We start from the raw sequence: 20,210 nt of genomic DNA, 5'->3' as shown, positions 1-20,210 counted from the left end.
TGCATGTCCGCTCGAGCGGAGTAACCTACGCTCGAGCGTGACCCCTGTTTTCTGAAAATGCTTTTAAAGTGCATCTTTGCATCCTCATCCCATCCTAGGCATTCTTAGGCCTAGTTTAAAGCATCTTAATGAGGATATAGATGTAGAACACACCGAGGCAAATTAGGGATTAAGTTATTACCTTTCATTCTTAACCCCTTTACGCATTGTGTTATTCACTGGGCTTTAGCTCACTGTTCATATATATATATGTAGGTGTACAGGCACCAGACCGCAGCTAGAAGCGTCGGTGTAAACTCTAGTTTTGTCGAGCCAACCTATGTGCCTCAATGCGAGGTTCCGAGCCTGTCAAGTTACGGCTTAGGGGTGTTTTAATTTCTCCCGTCCGTCTCTGTATCGGTTCTGTTCGACTGTATAGACTGTACTGTACTGAATGATTGTATATATATGTATATACTATTTTGTCTGACCGTGTATATTTGAATGAGAAGTTTTTTTTTTGCATACAGACTGTCACAGCTCATTAGACATTGTTTATTTACTGTATTGGCTTCCGCCAGGCCCTGTACTCTGTTTTACTGTACTATTGTTAAGCAGGCCTTCGGTAATCTCGGATTACTGACCGGTTACGGTGCCGTGACAATTTACCTTCTACTTTTATGGTAAAAAGTTAGGAGTGCAAAAAGGTTACTATTTTCAAGAAATCTTTTACAACCTAAAACAGTTATTCAAATAGTGGTTCTTAGAGTTCGTTAAGCTATGATAGGCCAACGATGATCGATGAAGACCACTGAGGCATGATCAATGGTCCAAAAAAAGTTTTTCCTTACTTAGTTATTATGAGCCAGGAATTTATAAGGTTGTCGCCATCTAGGGTGGGCAGTCCTCTGTTTTAGATATGATGGACATGGGTGATGTAATTTATATGCTCAGATGTACGATCTTTAGGGATTGTTTTGGGAGAATTCCTGATTTGTCTTTGATGACTTACATAAGGAATATCCTAGAATGATTCTAGGTACAAAATTGCAAACCCATTGACTTACCTATTGGTAAAAGTCAAAGTCATAGCTATTGAGTGAATCCTCGGATTGTCTTTGGGAGAAACAGATGACCTATATTCCTTGATCTTTTTTTTTGTTGTTGTGGGAGCCTAAAGTACACTATGTAGGCGTATTCGACATGATAAGTGTTATCTTTGATAAATAGTCAACTGAGTTGTTTAGACATTGACTTTGCTTATTAGACTATGGATATAATGTTTTACTAGTAGTATATAAATTTGCCCCTTGTAAGATTCAATGCGCTAGTTGGGTGCATCTTGAATAGAAACAGATTGGTCACCAAAATATCTTTAGAGATGTAATTGAGCAGGAGGTAGTGATCTTGAACCACTTCATGTGAGGCGCAAATGGTGGATTCCGTTGAATATGCTTATCGCAAAAGGTGCTGATAAGGCTTATGGTTGGAATCTAGAATTGTGCAGACTATGGTCGTGTTTTTTAAAAATCGATCTCTTATTTGTTATGAGATGATGGGATGTTAACACTATTATGGTTTGTGTCATAATGATTAGCAGATGATGATGTCAGCAGGCAAGATTGGCTCACTCACACGAGCAATCGCTCTTGGCGCTTGGGAGCGAGTAAGGATGAGACTAGTGGCTTATTTTTATTAAGAGCCAAGAGAGGCTTAAATTATCCACTATGTATGTCGCCTTGGTTACAATTAAGATGAGGTCGTGTTAAGGACCAAACATGGATGTTAGTACCTACTTTCCATGTAGTGCCTGTTATGATTAGCCAGATGCAAGATCTCATTTGGCGAATGGAAGTCGAGCAAACAGAGAATTCGGGTTAGGCGCTAGAAAGCGACTAGACTAATATCTCTACGGTTTATCGAGTATGACGTAACTCTTTTTAGAAGAGTTACTCCACTGTAACATATATTCATACTACATGTGCTTGGTGACTAAGTAATGAAATGAGAGAATGGATCCCTATTTCCTCACCGTGTGAGTCTTACGTGTCATTATTGATATGACTTTTATTTATGTACCCTTTTGTGACTTTTGACTATGTCATAAGGTAAGGGGTTGATGTTCTACTACTTTGGTATGTTGCCTGCGGTCATAAATGATTCGGCCCTAAGGGACATCACTAGAAAAGTGGTCAATCCTAAACTAAATGGCATGAGGGCAAAGGGAAGATCATCTACTATTACACCATTGTTGTATATTCATTGCTAGCAACTTACATCGCTCTGTATGAGAGGCAGATTGAGTGTGAATATATTGTAAGAATTGAGAGGGTCAAACATGCTCTTTTTGAGGGATTAGAGATGTTTTTTTTTTTGATCGGTATAATTAGATGGGTCTGGGGTCTGGGGTCTATGAGACACTATTTCTATTTTTTGGGTTGATATCTCTATGTTGGCTCTTTTTGAGTTTCTAGTATAGAGCTCCCACATGCAGGTGTTTCTCAGCGGTCGCACGGTTCATTGGCTAGTATGTGATTGTTTGATATTTGAGGAGATTGAGATAGAGATGTGGCTGTGTCATGCCAACTCATGTGTGAGTAGGAGATGTTAGAAATTGGGCACCCATGTGGCATGACCCATGAACCTTTTGAACCTTATCCATGTAAGTTTAAATTTGAATTCAAAACTTATTTTGATAACCACTCATGATATCTATATCTATCATATCAACTGATATGGATAGATTGATATATATATGGTTATATATTTGATTATATATTTAAATAATATATCGATATTAGATACGTTATGTAGTTTTTACCCATAACCTTTTTTTCCAGACTCTCTTTCTAACTCTCTCCCATGAAGAGAATGATCCAGCCTTTGCACTGTGACTTTGTGGGTGATACTCATATTGTGGTATCATTCCACTGCTGGGTGTTCGTTGTTCGCATTTTTAGAAGCACGTGATTTACCCACGAGATTCTTCGCTTCAGGTTCTATCACTTAAAGGTATGATCTGAATTTTTTACCCGCTGCGTTATACTTGTTTTACAGCTGAGGTGAGTAAAGAGCGCTGGTTTGATGAATTATTCCATATTCTTTACAAAACTCACCAAAAGGTGATTCATATTCACCACCTTTATCACTTCTTAGTTTTTTGATTTTCTTACCAAGTTGATTTTCAACTTTATTCTTATATGGAATGAAAGTTTTCAAAGCTTCATCCTTGGTTCGAATTAAATAAACATAACTATATCTAGTATAGTCATTTATAAAAGTGATAAAATATTTTTTCCCACCTTTAGTTTGAATTGATTTAAAATCACAAATGTCACTATGAATTAATTCAAGTGGTTCCGTACTTTTTCAATTGAATGGAAATGAGTTTTGGATAATTTTGCCTCAACGCAAATTTCACATTTATGATTTGAATCAATGTCAAATTTAGGTAAATATTCCATATTAATTAATCTACATAAAGATCCATAATTAACATACCCTAGTTTACCATGCCATAAATTGGAAGATCCAAGCAAGTAAGAAGAAGATGTATTTTTATTAATAACTGAGGGTACAACGGTCATTACATTCATCTTGAAAAGGCCATCAGACATATAGCCTTTTCCTACATATATCCCATTCTTAGTAAGTACAAATTTATCACTCTCAAACACTAGCGTAAACCCATTCTTACTCAATAAAGATCTGGAAACAAGATTCTTGCGAATGTCCGGTACATGCAGCACATTATTGAGAGTGAGTTCCTTTCCAGATGTCATCTTAAGTACAATCTTTCCTTGTCCTTCAACTTTGGAAGTTGAGGAGTTGCCCATAAAAAGTTATTTACCATTGTCTACTGTAGAATCAGATGTGAACATCTTTTTGTCGGCACAAATATGGCGAGTAGCACCAGTGTCCACCTACCATTCTTTAGGATTTCCGACAAGATTTGCCTCGGAAACAACTGTAGAAAGATTGATGTTATCTACATCATTGGAAATATTGTCCACTTCGGTCATATAGGCTTGAGCAGGCTTCTTGCTTATTCTTCTTTTGCTTTTGCCTTTTCTACGGCAATCTTTGGCTCGATGTCCCTTTTTGTTACAGATGTAACACTTGCCATTAAACTTGTACTTTTTAATTTTCCATTTTTTAGAGCCTTGTGATGAACTTTCTCCAGAAAACTTCCGTTTCTTTACTTTTGGAGCATGTTCCACCACATTTGCCTTAGAATCCATAGGATGCTTACCAGCTTGCTTCTCTAAATTGCGGTTGTCTTCCTCAATCCTCAAACGCACAATTAATAGTTCTAAAGACATTTCTTTGCGCTTGTGTTTGAAGTAGTTCTTGAAATCATTCCAGCCTTGTGGTAATTTCTCAATTAAGGTTGCAACTTGGAAGGATTCACTGAGAGACATGCCTACTGTGTGAATGTCATGCAGAATGAGTTGGAGATCTTGAACTTGGCTGATCACAGTCTTAGAATCAACCATCACAAAGTCCAGAAATTTGTCAACCACAAATTTCTTTGAGCCGACATCTTCCGTTTTGTACTTTTTCTCCAAACGCTCCTTAAGTTCCTTTGCTGTCTTGATAGGGCTGTAGACGTTGTATAATGTGTTGTCAAGTCCGTTCAAAATGTAGTTCCGGCAAAGGAAATCAGCATGTTTCCAAGCATCGACCGCAGCAACCACTTGTTGGTCGGTTTCATCCTCTTTTGAAATAGAAGCATCCTCAGGGAGAAAGCGTGCCAAGTTGAGAGTAGTAAGATAGAACAACATTTTCTGTTGCTATCTTTTAAAATCAGTTCTAGAGAACTTCTCTGGTTTTTCACAGTGATTTACCGGTATGGTCACAACAGAAGAGAGGGTTGGCGCAATTGCAGCCACCACACTAGTACTTGTTTGGACATTAGTTTTAATAGCCATGAATTTTAAATTATAAAACAAAATTATAATTAAAATTTATATTACACAGAAAATTAATCCAAATTCACAGAATTAAATTCTATAAAAATAAAAGAAACACGAATGTAACTTCTATTTTTCAGTTAATTTTGGAAGTAAAATAAAATTTTATTTAACCAAATTAATTCCACACAGAAAATTAAATTTCTGTAACACTTCAATAATTAAAAAAAAATGAATTTATTTTTGATTAATGAACACTCAGAAATTACTTAAGAAAATCAAAATTAATTTCTGACTAACTTCACAAATAAATATTCTGAATTGTTAATGACACCAATATATTACTATTAGTTGTCAAAGAAAATAGACAGCATATTACTACTATCTGTTAAACAGTATATTACTGCTATCTGTTAAACAATATATTATTACTATTTGTTTTCCAACCAGAACATTATTTTATAAAATCACAGAAAATAATTTCTATTAGAAGAAGAAAGAAGAAAGGAAATAAATGAAAAATTCTGCAAACAGAATAATTCGAATCTGTCTTAAGATTATTGGATCGATCTTCTGTGTACAATAAATAAATTGAAACAAAATCAAACAAATAGAATAAATAACTTACAGAATTTATTTTACCAAACCGAATGAATAATAAAAGATCAAGTCGAGTGTGTGACATTCTGTTCTTAAGACAAATTCGCCCCGCTATGGTGCTTATGGTTATGTGGCGTCTTTTTCCCAAGATACAATGATCTTCACAAATTTGTAGTAGTACTCCAAACAAATTTGTCCAGCGAACTAGAACATTGTGTTCTATACCCTTTTTATTTTTTTTCCCCTAAAACTAGAATGAAGAATAAAACAAATGTAAACAGATAAAATCTGGGCAGCAAAACAAAAGGGAATTTTCAGACTGTTTTGGGATCATCTGGACTGCTGGAAATGGATCTATATTTATTGGCCACTTGGTGACCATTCAACTTGCTCGAACAGGTAGAATTTGAAATGAACAGATGCAAGATTCAAACTGGACAGATTTGTTACCAGTTATGAACCTGTCCAAAATTGTTAGCAGTTAAAAAACCTGTACAGAATTGCTAGAAACTACTGGACAGATTTGAATATGTCTGGGCAATTTCTGGCAGTTTAATAACTGTTCAACAGATGAGAAATTAGAGGAATTCGGGTCTGAAAATAGACATAAATTATGGACAAAAATTGAATTCAAATTCAAATTTAGAATTAAATTCCTGCAATAATTTTTGAAAAAATTCAAAAGAATTTTGTCCAAAAAATTAATATTAGACTTGACCCGACCTACAACCCACACCTGCGCTCGGACGGACGGAGGCAGCGGCGCGTGTGCGGTGGTTTAGGCTAAGGTTTCATTTGTCCATAACTCCTCTCTTCTACAAACTTGGGATGCCCCTTGGGACCCAACCCAAGTATTGTACTCTAGAGATTATGTATCCACAAAAGTTCTCTTCAAGTTTCAATGTGAGACAACCCATACAAGGAAACTCACATTTAATTTTTGAATTTGTCCAATTCCACAAACCCCAAGACGATGTCAAATTCCCATTCACTCATAAATAGTTTTGACGAACCGTCTTCACCGTGTGACTAACCATGCGATAAGGAAGACATCACCTCTTCCGACCCGCCCAAAAAGACGTTTGGGGCCCACTCATTTTTGGGCTCAAAGTTGGTCCAAAATAAGCCTTATAAAATCAATCTTTTCCAACTTCTGTTGATATACTAGTGTGTATACTAATTAATATATATAACATTATTCATATAAGAAAGACCAATCGAATGGTGGTGGCCTCAATAGAGAACCTTGGGAGTGGGTGGTATCACTAACAACGTATATAGACCACATGACCAATATTACAACACACGAATTATAAGTGTTCAGCGAGACAGATTGTAAGAAATGAGGCATAGGCCCCGTTTGGTAGAGTTATGGGTAAATAATTATAACTTATACCTTAACAATTTATAGTTTATAACTGTGAATATAAGCTGATTTTTGACTTATAAATTAAGCTTCTCCTCCCCCACTTAAAGAATAAGTTGATTTTTGACTTACAAAAAACTATAAGCTGTATTGTTAAGCTGAACAAAACACGTCAAAATAACTTAAATTAAGTTAAAAACTAAAATAAACTGAAAACAAGTCTTACCAAATAGTGTCATAATATGAATCTCACTCTCACAAATTTACAAGTGATATGTGACGTGTTAATCATGTGATGTATTTTTATACCTTTTTTGTGCGCTTAGGCACCGTTTGTTTCCAGAGATGGAATGGAGGGAATTGATAGTGAGGGGATTAATAGTGAGGGGATTGTTAGTGAGGGTCGTTTGTTTTCAGAGATAGAATGAAGGGGATTGATAGTGAAGGGATTAATAATGAGGGGATTGTTAGTGAGGGGATTGATAGTGAGGGGATTAGTAGTGAGGGGATTGATAGTGAGGGGATTAGTAGTGAGGAATTGTTAAATTATTTTTATATAAAATAATAAAACAAATAAAAAAATATAAAAAATTAAAAATTATATTTTAAAAAAAAATTCCAATATATAAAAAATAAAAAAAATAAAAAAATTTCTAATCCCCTCACTATTTTTCTAATACCATCTCTACCTCCTCACTATGAATCCCCTCCCCAAGGGTATTAGTAATACCAAGGTATTAGTAATACCCTCCCTATCTCTCAAAACAAACAAGGTATTAGTAATACCAAGGTATTAGTTAGTCCCAAGGTATTAATAGTCTCAAGGCTATCTCTCAAAACAAACACCCCATATACTAATCCCAAGGTACTAGTAATCCTAATCCCCTTGCTATAACCCAAAACAATGCATTTTAAATATTAGTTGTGAAAAAGTTTTGTATACTCTCATCAGATGCACAATTATTAAGTAATTAGTATAATTTTTGTTTATATAAAAACGAAGGATGTAAATAGACTTGGAGTTTACAGTAATTCTAGAAGTTTAGAATTTTACTTAAAAATATAATATGTAGTTCACATTTATTGAAAGTATGCTCAATCATGATCATATATTATTTTCCTAAAATCTTAAATATTTTTCTAAGTATTTTACTGTGAACTACTCTCCTCACGAAGATACATATTTGACCTTTAAATCAGTAATTAGTTCATTATAATTTTTTTTAATTGTGATAGAAACCCCCACATATACATGACCTCCACAACTTCCACTCTCATCCCAACCACTCATAATGTGGAGCCCATACATATATGAGTAGGTCCCACACACACGTCAGGACCAAGATCAAATTAAGAGTCATGAAACCCTCCAAAAAAGGAAGCCCCAAATATTTTTGTAATTTCTTTTCATAATATTGAATTCAAATCGTGTACGACTATATTTACAGAGTTCACAAAATGAGTTTCTTAACTAATTTTTGAAGGGAAATTCTGTGTAACTATGCTTCAGTTACGCTTTTTGTGGTGCTTAGTTACAATTTATTGTAGTGTTACTTATGACTTCTGTAGTATTAATTATGATCAATTGTGATGTTAGTTATGACATTATTTATGATTCAAAAGATGTTTAGTTAGGAAAATGATATAGATCTCAAATAATCTATCAAATTTTCTACTAAACCTTTTACATGGGTGTGAGGCTCACACAAACCCACACATGTATGGGTATCACACCTATATGAGAGGCTTAGTAAAAAATTTAATAAATTATTTAGATTTTATAGCATGACTCGTTTAGTTATACATTATATAGTTTTTGTTATAATTATTTTATTTCATTTTATTTTTAATTATAACTCAAAATCATCTAATTATGACATTTGTGATAAATCATAAATATCATAAATTGCATATGGTATATACTAAAAAAAAAAGAAAAGGAAAAAGAAAAGAAAAGAAAAGAATAGTGCCTTTTATGATGATATTAACTAAAATAGTCCTCAAATAAAAAAATTATCTTCCTACAAATCATTTTGAGTTTAATTACATAAAATATGAATACATAACTAATAATACTATCATTTTAGAAATATTTTTGTATCATTAGAAAAATTAGAAAAGTAGCTAAAAAAGAGAGGTAAAGTATGAAGTGCAAATTTAGACTTGATTAAATTACATTTAAAATGAATTTGATTCGAATTAAAGTTAGCGTAATATTATTAATATAAATTATATAAATTAAGTAATATATATTAAATGGACCTGACTTTGGTCCAGTTCATTATCGGATTAGACTGTGTTGTTGGGCCCGTGAGGGTCACTACAAGTCTCGTTTTGAAAATCTGAATCGTTGAATGTGTAGAACTCGTCGAGTACTATATAATTATGAAAAATCACATTGATCGGATACCAATAGCTATGTGATCAAAATAGTTTTTTTGTCAACCGTTAATTTATTCATCGTCCATTTTTTTTATACAAAACTGATATGATCTCATAGCTATCGATATCTGATCAACGTGATTTTTTACAATTATATAGTACTCAACGAATTCTACATATTCAACGGTTCAAATTTTTAAAACAGGACCCATAATGAACCCTCACGAACTCAACAGAACAGTCCAGTCCGATGGTGGACTGGACCAAAGCCAGACCCATATTAAGGCCAAGTTTGGGAAGACTAAAAAAGTGCACTTTTTGTCTTTTTGGACTAAAAAATTGAGATTGAAAATATGGATGTTTGGGTTAACTTTTTGACTTTTTATTGAAAAATGTGTAATAAAAAATTGTAAAAATTGATTTGTAAGGAAAAATTTGAATTGGGAGTTGTGCAGCGGTAATTGTTGACTTTTGATAAATAGTGTTAACTTTTTAACTTTTTGAATAACTTTTTGACTTTTTGACTTTTTTTAAAGTCCCCAAACTTGGCCTAAACTTACAGAGTCAACCCAAGCGAGAAACTAATGATCAGAAGAGCGGGAGCAACCACCTCAGCTAAGTGCATGAACCCAATCCCAACCCCACCATGACAGTGCCAGTGACACCTTCTCAACAATAGTCCTATATAAAGGTTTTCCCCATCTCTCCCCACTCACTCCTCAAGTCTCGCAACACGCCCCTCAGAGAAAAAAGAGAGCGAGAGTGTGAAAATGCCTTGTTCAACAACCATGTCATCTTCGCAATCTCAATCTCAATCTCTGGTGGTCTCTAACTGCACTGTCTTTCCTGATCGCAAATCCATAATCGGAGACCTCAAGCTCTCCGTCTCCGACCTCCCCATGCTCTCCTGCCACTACATTCAAAAGGGTTGCCTCTTCACCCGCCCTCCTCTCCCCATCCACTCTCTCCTCTCTCTCCTCAAAAACAGCCTCTCCCGCACTCTCACCCACTTCCCCCCTCTCGCCGGCCGTCTCTCCACCGATTCCCAAGGCTACGTCTACGTCACATGCAATGACGCCGGAGTTCACTTCCTTCACGCCAATGCCTCTCACATTCACATTCGCCACATTCTCTCTTCCACCGATGTTCCCGACTCTGTCAAGGACTTGTTTGCTTTTGATCGGACTGTCAGCTACGAAGGCCATTTCAACCCCATTTTGGCCGTTCAGGTGACGGAGATCGCCGACGGCGTCTTCATCGGTTGCTCCGTCAACCACGCCGTCACTGACGGCACTTCGTTCTGGAATTTCTTCAATACATTCGCCGAAGTTTGCAGGGGAGGAGCAAGGCGGATTTCGAGGCCCCCGGACTTCCGCCGCGACTCTGTCCTGATTTCTCCGGCTGTCCTCGGATTCCCCGACGGCGCTCCCAAAATCACCTTCTCCCTCGATGCGCCATTGCGCGAGAGAATCTTCAGTTTCAGCAGAGATTCGATTCTCAAACTCAAAGCCAAAGTCAATAATTACCGACAATTGATCGACAACGGAACAATTAACACCGCCGCCGAGTTAATGGGGAAGCAAAGCAACGACACGCTGAAAGTCTCCGACGGAAAATTTACCGCAATTCTCGAGAATTTGCTGAGAAACGGTAACGGCGGAGCATCAAATGCCAAAACGACAGAGATTTCGTCGTTTCAGTCACTCTGCGCGCTACTCTGGCGAGCGGTGACGCGGGCGAGGAAGCTTCCGGGGTCGAAGACGACAACGTTTCGGATGGCGGTGAACTGTCGCCACCGGCTCCAGCCGAAGCTCGACCCGTACTACTTCGGAAACGCGATACAGAGCATACCCACCTACGCCACAGCCAACGACGTTTTGTCTAGGGATTTGCCGTGGTGCGCGGAGCAGCTGAATAAAAATGTGTTGGCTCACGATGATGGTACGGTGAGACGGTTCGTAGAGGATTGGGAGGGCAACCCACGGTGTTTCCCTTTGGGGAACTTTGATGGGGCTATGATCACAATGGGTAGTTCGCCCCGATTCCCCATGTACGACAACGATTTCGGGTGGGGTAGACCCATAGCGGTTCGGAGCGGGCGGGCTAACAAGTTTGATGGTAAGATCTCGGCATTCCCGGGCCGAGAAGGAGGAGGGAGCGTGGATCTGGAAGTGGTGTTGGCGCCCGAAACTATGGCGGGTCTTGAGTCCGACTTGGAATTCATGCAGTATGTTTCGGGTCGTTGAAGCTATTGCTTGCTGTTGATGATGTTTTGGACAGGGCTGTGGAGGTCATGAGTTTGGACAATATGGATTTTATGTGGACATCAATAAATAAATTTAGTAATGAAAAATGTTTAGGATCTTTTCTTGAGAGTTTTATGACCTGTAATTTGATCTTGGCCTTTGCTATGTGTGTGGAGTCGACTCATATATGTGTGAGTCCCACACTATAAGTGGTTGGGATGAGAGTGAGAGTTGTAGGAGTTGGGGTTATATATGTGTAGGAATCTCCATCACAATTTTTTAGTAATACAAAAATTGAACATCTTGTTAGCACATAAAATATATTGGCTGGCAAATTTTTTAAGACATACCTAGCGACATATCATGTAAATTCTATCAATTTATATGTTTTTTGTGTTTGAGTTTTTGTTTAATTTTTGTATTCCAATCATTATTGATGGAGATTTGTACAAAGGAAGATGTTTTTGTCTATTTGTGTTATATTTCTGATTCCTTTTTATTATTTGTTAGTTTTAATGTTTCAAAGGAAGCCAATTAATTTAATTTGGGTTTTCTCACTTGGGGTGTTTTGGAAAGTTGGTAAAAAGTTGACTTTTAGTTTTTTACTAAGTTTTTTAGCTTTTTGAAAAGTGATTTGAGAAGTTGGTAAAAAGCTGACTTTTGACTTTTTTGTTTAATATTTGTTTATGGTGTCAAATCAAATTAAAATAACTAAAATACCTTTACCCAATATAAGAAATTTATTTTTTTGTCATAGGCCGTAATTTGTAATTTCACACTTACATTTTTATAACTTTCCAAACCAATTTTGTTGTGTTTTTGCCACTTGCGTTTTTGAACCTTGGATAAAAAACGTGACTTTTTTCAAAAGTTCCCAAAACGGCACTAAGTTGACGACTTAAAAACACACTGTTATTACTACTATGAAAAAATAAAAAAAATGATATACAAATTTACTTTTTAAACTTATTTTTTAAATTTAATGATATGTGAGTGATACAATTAATTGATAATTGAAGAAGATATGAGAGATAGTATTATCTTTAATATTCTAATTGATTACTATATTATTAGATTTGAAAAAATGAATTTAATTTTTAATCTTAAATAGCAATGTTTATAAAAAAAATTTGTTCAAGCGTATCTTGTGGGATAATTCATATAGATTAGGGTTAATTTAACAAGACTCTTGTGGGCTTTCATAATCTCATCGAGATCAACTTAATTCTCTTTCATTAACATCTACTGCCAATGCTTGTTCATGATAGTCAAACCTGAATTAAGGATATAATTCTCTTTCTAGTCCAAATCTGATCCTTCATTCCTTATTGATGAGAGTAAATTGATCATTCTTAATTGATGACAATAAATTGTTGTGATCTTACTTAACATAGTTTACATTTACCATTGGGGCGTACTCTTACCATTAACAAAGGATTAAAGTTGAAGATCATCATAAACATTAGGCTGAATCAAATGACATCTCTAATAGTTAAACGACTCATTATCAATCCCCCCAAATGGAAACATAGTTAAAATTGTGACAAACTACTAAAATTGACTCAAAAAGGGAATAATTGATCTTTGGTATGTTTTATGGATCGACTCGATTACGTACCTTGGATAGACTAAACCACAAAAATATTAAATTTTTGGATAAGGAAATATTAGTTGTCTTTGGCTAGTCAATCAGATGCTCAAAATCTTTATTCATGGGGGATGATAGTGTACCTCAATGGTGACATAGTTGTAAAACATTCAAAATAAAGTGAATAATTTGTACTTAACTAAGCTTGTTTGTTGCAATATTTTACATGGTTAAAATAGATAATCATTAAAAAGCTAAAAACAATTGTTTCTAACTTCTAAATAATCAATTTCTTTTTCTCGAGTTACATAAGTTATTTTAGTTTCATAAAATGTTAGTAAAAGACGCATCAAATAGTTTAATAGAATATCTAAAAAAATAAAACAAAACAACTGTGGGATGGACTTTGGGTTTAAATGGGCTTAAGAATGGGTGGGGTTAATGGTTGGGTGAGGCCTGGGTAGAAATATGGGATTGGGCTAAATTAGAAAATTGGGCTGGATGTGCCATATGTGAGGCTGATTGTTGGACTTGGGTTGGGTTTTATTTGGTTGAAAGTGATTGACATTGAATGAGTGATGGACTTGGATTCGAATTGGCTACTGCAAGAGTGGGTGGATCAAAGTTTTGGGCTTATAACTTTGGGTTTAGGGGTTGGTGTTTTGTTTCTCCACACAGGTACGGTTTAGTTTGTGTTGTGCGATGGGTCATCTTCCACAATCGATGACATAGGAGCGTTTTGGGAGCTTTTCAAAAAAAAAAAAAAAAAAAAACAAAAAAAAGTCAGCTTTTTAACTTTTTAATTTTTTTACACAAAAACTTTACAAAAAAAAATCATTAAAAAGTCAATTTTTTAATACAAAAAAAAATCAAAAAACCACAAAAAAACCAAAAAACTAATTTTTTTACCAACTTATCAAAACACCACATAGACATGCTTCACCACTAATAAATTATGAGAAGTTACGGCCGGTGACTAGACTTAGGTTAGGTTTGGCATCTCCTAAAAAGTTAAAAAGTCAAAAAGTCACTATCTTATTTAAATTATATCATCTTTTTTAAGTCACATCACCTCTCTACCACATTACTTCAAACCCAACATATATTTTATAAAAAGTCAAAAGTGTACTTATTTAGAACATCCCAAACAACTCTTTAATTTTCAAGAGGTGCTGACCAAAAAATAATTTACGCCTGGTTTGGCATACACTGAAAAAGATAAAAGTTAAAAAATTATCACTATTTAACAAAGAAATATATATAAAAAAATAAATTAAACAGGAGCCAAGTACAAGCATACACAGGCGCCACGTACAAGCCATACATATTGAAGTGATGGCCAGTGGTACAAATTTACAACGCATGTTGCACAAAAAAATTAACCCGGAATGGTGCTATTCCGCCTGTGGAGGCCCATCACGGGTCCCATTTTGATAATCTGAACCGTTCAATGTGTAGAACTCGTCGAGTGCTATACACTTATAAAAAATCACGTTGATCGGATATTTTTAACTACATAATCAAATCAGTTTTGTATAAAAAAATAGATGGTGTTATAGTTAACGATTGACAAAAAATTAATCCGATCAGATAGCTATCGATATTTGATTAACGTGATTTTTTACAAGCATATAGTACTCGATGAGTTCTACACATGAATGGTTCTGATTTTCTACATATTGAATGGTTCCGATTAGCAAAACGGGACTCGTGGTGGGCTCTCACGGGCCGAACAATACCGTCTAATTTAATGCCTGAAAAGGAGGCAAGCATCTCCTATATTACTCACTACCAACCTTGCTGCCTACTGTACACACTACAATGCACAAATTTTTTCTATACACTAATTTATATAATTTTTTAATACACATTTTTTCGTAAAAAATTAAAAATTTAATATAAATAATTATTTTTTTCTCAACTTTTTAATCTAAAAAAATTAAAAAATATACTTATTTAAGAGATTCTAAATAACCTCTTAGCATATTTTTTCATTTCGTTCTTGACATTCGGTCCACGCGTCAGGCCTTCACTTTTAGCCCCACTCATTCGACTCTTGACAAACCTTGACACCTATTATCACCTTCCCACCTCACTTCTCTGCATTAATCTCAACCGCCGATTATATATGTATATGACCATCAATTAATGTATGGTCACTTATGTATCATGTATGTAACCAAATATATGTTGCAATTTGAGTAGAATTAAAAAAGTACATTTTTTATATACATATACTTATTTAAATCACATCAATTAATATTTATTAATATCTCTTATGTATTTTTTTAATCATTTTTTAATTTTTTTTTACATTTTTTTTATAAAAAATAAAAAAATATACTTAGAATATATCAAATCATCCCATATGTATAAATTTATATATACATAGAATCATCCATTCATTACATATGCTACTTTGGCATAGGGGTTAGTACATACATAGGGGTGTTTTGGAAAGTTGGTAAAAAGTTAACTTTTGATTTTTTATTAAGCTTTTTGGCTTTTTTAGATGTGATTTGGGACGTTGGTAAAAAACTGACTTTTTAGATTTTTGATTTAATATTTTTTAACAGTGTCAAATCACTGCAAAATGACGAAAATACCCTTACTTTTACTGGAAATTACGCTTCTGCCCTTTAGTACGTGAACAGTGTTTTCAACGTAACTGCCACCACACCTTTGCAACAAATTTTACTCCTTTTTTATATATTCTACAATTTCCAAATTTTACCAAATACTTTTAATTATTACAAATTTATTATTCTCTTTTTTACGATTTTTTTATTATTATTACAAGTTTATTACTAAATGTATTATTTTTTATATATTCTACAATTTCTAAATTTTACCAAATACTTTTAATTATTTCAAATTTATTATTCTCTTTTTTATGAATTTTTTTTATTATTACAAGTTTATTACTAAATGTATTATTTTTGTAATACAAACAATTACCAAATTATCCAAACAATTATTGTAAAAGACCAAAATACCAGTAGCAACTTTTTAAAAATGATTATGACAGTTTTGTTAATTATTTTTATTATTATTATTGAATGGCATATTTATTTTCTTCATTTTTTCCAAGAAATTGCGCGCTTATATTAATTAATTTCCACATTACAATTTGGTAAATGCCCTTCAAAACCTGCAACTTACCAATAGAACCTTACATTTTTTTTTTGACACTTTCAACAGTTTTACACATTCATTTCGTTTGCCATCACCTCGTACAGATCGAACAGGATTTATAACCCAAGTTCACGCTGATATCGCACTAATTCATTATGTATTGATTTCCTCACTTCGTTCATATATACGTCATCATCGCCCTTTGGTTCACTATCATCATCGTCACCAAGACCGTTAACATTTGGCATGTCTTTGAATGTAAAATTCTCTGCATTCGCAACCTTGTTGAATGCTTCATCGTCACTCGAGTTGCGGCGTATAAAATTATGTATCGCCATTGAAGCCCCAACAAATGGCACCTGCACTTTCTCGAAATCATATCGTGGCATGTTATGTAGGAATCCCTATCATGCTTTCCATACGCCGAACGTACGTTCAATTGCACTCCGTAAGGAGGAGTGCACCGTGTTGAAAATTTCGTTTGCATTTTTTGGCCGTCCTGTTGCGCGAAACACTTCCTGGTGGTATCGACATCCCTTATACGGCGCCAAAAATTCTTTTTGGTTCTTGTACCCGTGTCAACAAGGTAATATTTTCCTGGTTGTATGTCGATAATTTCGCATTCGTACGGTGGTCGATTAGAAATATCAGATGCACACAACTAATACAAAAAAAAAAAAAAAAAAAATTTGTGTCCTTTATCCTACCTTCCTCTCGCATGGGGAATTGTTTGGCTGGGTCCTGTGTTACTTCATTCAAAACTCTACTGTCATGCATACTTCCCTCCCATCCACAAGATATAAAAGTAAAACACAAATCGAAATCACACGCTGCGAGTATGTTTTGCGTGTGCCGTCCTTTACGGCCAAAATATGGCGATGCCTCATGAGGCGGGAGATGTGCCTCCACACGTGTGCCGTCAAGCCCGCCAATACAGTCCTAAAATTTCACACATCATCATAAATATGGAGAAATGCTACTACCCAAAATAAGTTTGCCTTACTTTCCAAAAGTTGGTACTACTCATAATTAAATGGGCCAAAAATAAATACCTTCACTTTGAATGGGAGATATTTTCGTCGGGACTCCAAGTACGGATGTCTACTGTGTTGTGACCTTGTCGGTCGACACTGTGCTCTCATGAACAACTTCGTCGCTTTAAGAACTCGCATTACATGACGCCAGACTGTTTCCCCCGAGTGTTGAAAACGGTCTTCTATGTCCCAACTCGTGAAGCCCCGTAACACGAATATGAATATGTCGACACTCTCAACTACGTCTATACCATAGGGACGCTGTGGTATTGGAAGGCCGCAATCTTCAACTAAAGTCTTGCATAACATCAAGAACACCTCTTGTGACATTTGAAAATTTCACTGAAATGCTTCATTCCTTCCTCCAAGCATCTTCTGTATCCACATGCTACCAGTCAATGCGGATGTGTGAAACAGAGTCCTGTCAACATACACGTACTCGTTGGCAACGCGAGCAATTTTCATCCAAATCATTGATGTCATCGACTCCATTTCTCCGATCGTCTCTCGTATCCAAGCATTTATTTGGCCATTGCGTACGACTCCCGAGCTAGTACCCTCTTGTGCATCCATGAACGTTGCAAATTATATGAAATAAGAACTACCACTTGTAATTTTTAATTGCCGAAACGAGTTGCCCAACTCCATGATATATAAGCATAATCAATTAACTTCTGATGAAGGTTACTGTGGGCATATGATTGTCCAAAGCCTAGTACACCAAACAAAACCATGTGAATCCTACTACATTTGCAGGTTTGTACAATTTGTATTTGCATGCTTGCATATAAGCATCTAACTTTCATGTGCTTCTGATTGACGTATGCCATATCCACTTTTTCAATATTTGATGTGAAATGTTTTGGTCCATGTAATGTACTTAAAGAGAACTATAAATAAAAAAGATAATGAAACTAGTAAAATGTTTTTGCATTAAATAAATAAAAAGCACCAAATAAATAAATAATTTTTTTTATTTATTGAAATGCAAGTACTTTTCTGCCTATATTAAATAATTTGAATAAATAAGTTTACACAATAACTAAAATTAATAAATAATAAATAAGTCAATTAAAGAAATGTAATTACTTTTCATCCTTTTTTTTTTTGTCACAAAAATTAATTTCAACGTAGTTCAAAAAACCCATCATTTTCAATGTTGTTTTAACCTACATGGGGATTACAAATATAACTTTCTAATTTTGTAGGAAATTACAATTTGCTTTTGTAAGACCAATGTTCGTTTTGTTAATTATAAACGAAAAACAGCCTGCAAAGAGTTGCATATACATTCTCTGGACAAACCAAAAAACTTTTCAAAATTTACAAAAAAAGCCTGCAAAGAGTTGCATGTACATTCCCTAAATAATAACACAACAAACCAAAAAAAGCCTGCAAAAAATTGCATGTACATTCCCTGGACACAAGTTGTGCATAACATAACAAGCATGTGACACCAAAATAATGCCACCTTACGGCGTGTATACTCGCATATCGGTTGCAAAGTCCTGCAGAATCATACATATACATCCACACCAAAATAAAAGCACAACAAACCAAAATAACCCTGCAAAGTCCTCCAGAAGCATACATACACATCTACTCAAAAATAAAAGAAATGTAAACTGTCTCGAGACTTCACCATCCAAAAAAAAAAAAAAAAAAAAAACAATACAAACACACATAATATACTACAATCTCATGATAAGCAAATAGTAACATGACAATCCAACCACAAAGGCCTAGTCTAAGTCAACAGTACCACTACTCCCGAATAGCCGTGTCCCCCCTTCATGATCCCTGCCAACATTGGCCGACGTGCAGGTACACTTCTCTGTCAACCAGTTGACAATATAATTCTGGGGGAGGACCATGATGATGTCCCGATTATCGGGTGAATCCATTATGCCGCATGTGAATGAGAACAACTGACCGCTTGGCTCTAATCCAGGCGCGCTCATAAGCCGTGCAAGATGGTCCCCCACTGTGTTGTCGCCTTTACCCGTGGCAACGTATTATGTGATTTTCAGCTCCCTGCTTTGTTTGCTCACTATTTCCACGAGATTGTCTATGCTGCTAGCAACAGTACCAGGTGTTGCCCGCTTGCACCGTTTTGGATTGGCTGATCCGTCCATGGCTGACTGGGGGGGGAGCATCCTCAAATAGGCTACTATCAACCACGTTCTCCCCGACAGTGTCATGGCCTGGCTGTGGTGGTGCCTATACTGAGAGGTCCCATCTCGCTATCCACGTCTATGGCATTGGTCGCAGCAGCAACATCATCTTGCACTTCTGTTGGACTCCATGCATGTTTCCCAGTCGTTGTTGCGCCAGAGTACACCTGCTCCATGAGATCCACGTGCTCTAGAGGCTTACTCCTGAATTTAGAACATCGGTTGTTCATCTGTGAAGGAGAAAACACATATGTTTTACTACAGCTTGAATTGTAATTACAAAACAATAAATGTAACTCGTACCATAAAAGTTTTGTGAAAACATACTGCTTGCATTTTCGCCCACCAATGTTCCGGTGCAGTGATCAAGCCTATCTCATGGTCGTGCCCAAGCCCTATCAAGCCATAGCTGGCATTCTCCAAATTCTTCCAGGCGACCCAATCTTTCTTCAAGTTGTCAAACTTGTTTTTCATTTGTTTGGCTGAATGTAGTAGGCCGGTTTTCTCTCGAAATTTGTTTGCTACGTTCTTATACCCTGCCATGGACAATCCGCACGGTTGTCAATTACCACCTTCCAAACAGCTTCGTATTGTCGCTGTCGAATTGGCATTTGTGGACTAGCTGGGGTTGGGTTGTTGTGACAGCGTTACCTCGATACTTTGAAGGGGTACGGGGTGATGTTCGGTTTGTTTCCATGAGTAATGTTGTCCTGCTTGTAGCATTTACAATGCAATATCAGAAAGAAATGAAGTATAGTACATATTGTTTGCATGGCCAAAAGTGAAATAAAAG

General features: G+C 35.6%; 1 protein-coding gene across 1 annotated transcript; it reads left to right on the top strand.

Moving 5' to 3' along the window:
* The first annotated feature begins 9,955 nt into the window (after window positions 1-9,955).
* On the top strand, window positions 9,956-11,805 carry LOC114297617 (putative acetyltransferase At3g50280). The gene has a single exon (XM_028242074.2). The coding sequence runs from the start codon at window positions 10,011-10,013 to the stop codon at window positions 11,484-11,486; it is 1,476 nt and encodes a 491-aa protein (XP_028097875.2). The 5' UTR covers window positions 9,956-10,010; the 3' UTR covers window positions 11,487-11,805.
* Window positions 11,806-20,210: the final 8,405 nt, after the last annotated feature.

This window comes from Camellia sinensis, chromosome 8 (assembly GCF_055761805.1).
Source record: "Camellia sinensis isolate YWXY chromosome 8, ASM5576180v1, whole genome shotgun sequence".
NCBI classification, from domain to species: domain Eukaryota; kingdom Viridiplantae; phylum Streptophyta; class Magnoliopsida; order Ericales; family Theaceae; genus Camellia; species Camellia sinensis.
Note: the sequence above shows the minus strand (reverse complement) of the source record. Positions and strands in the feature narration are given on the sequence as shown.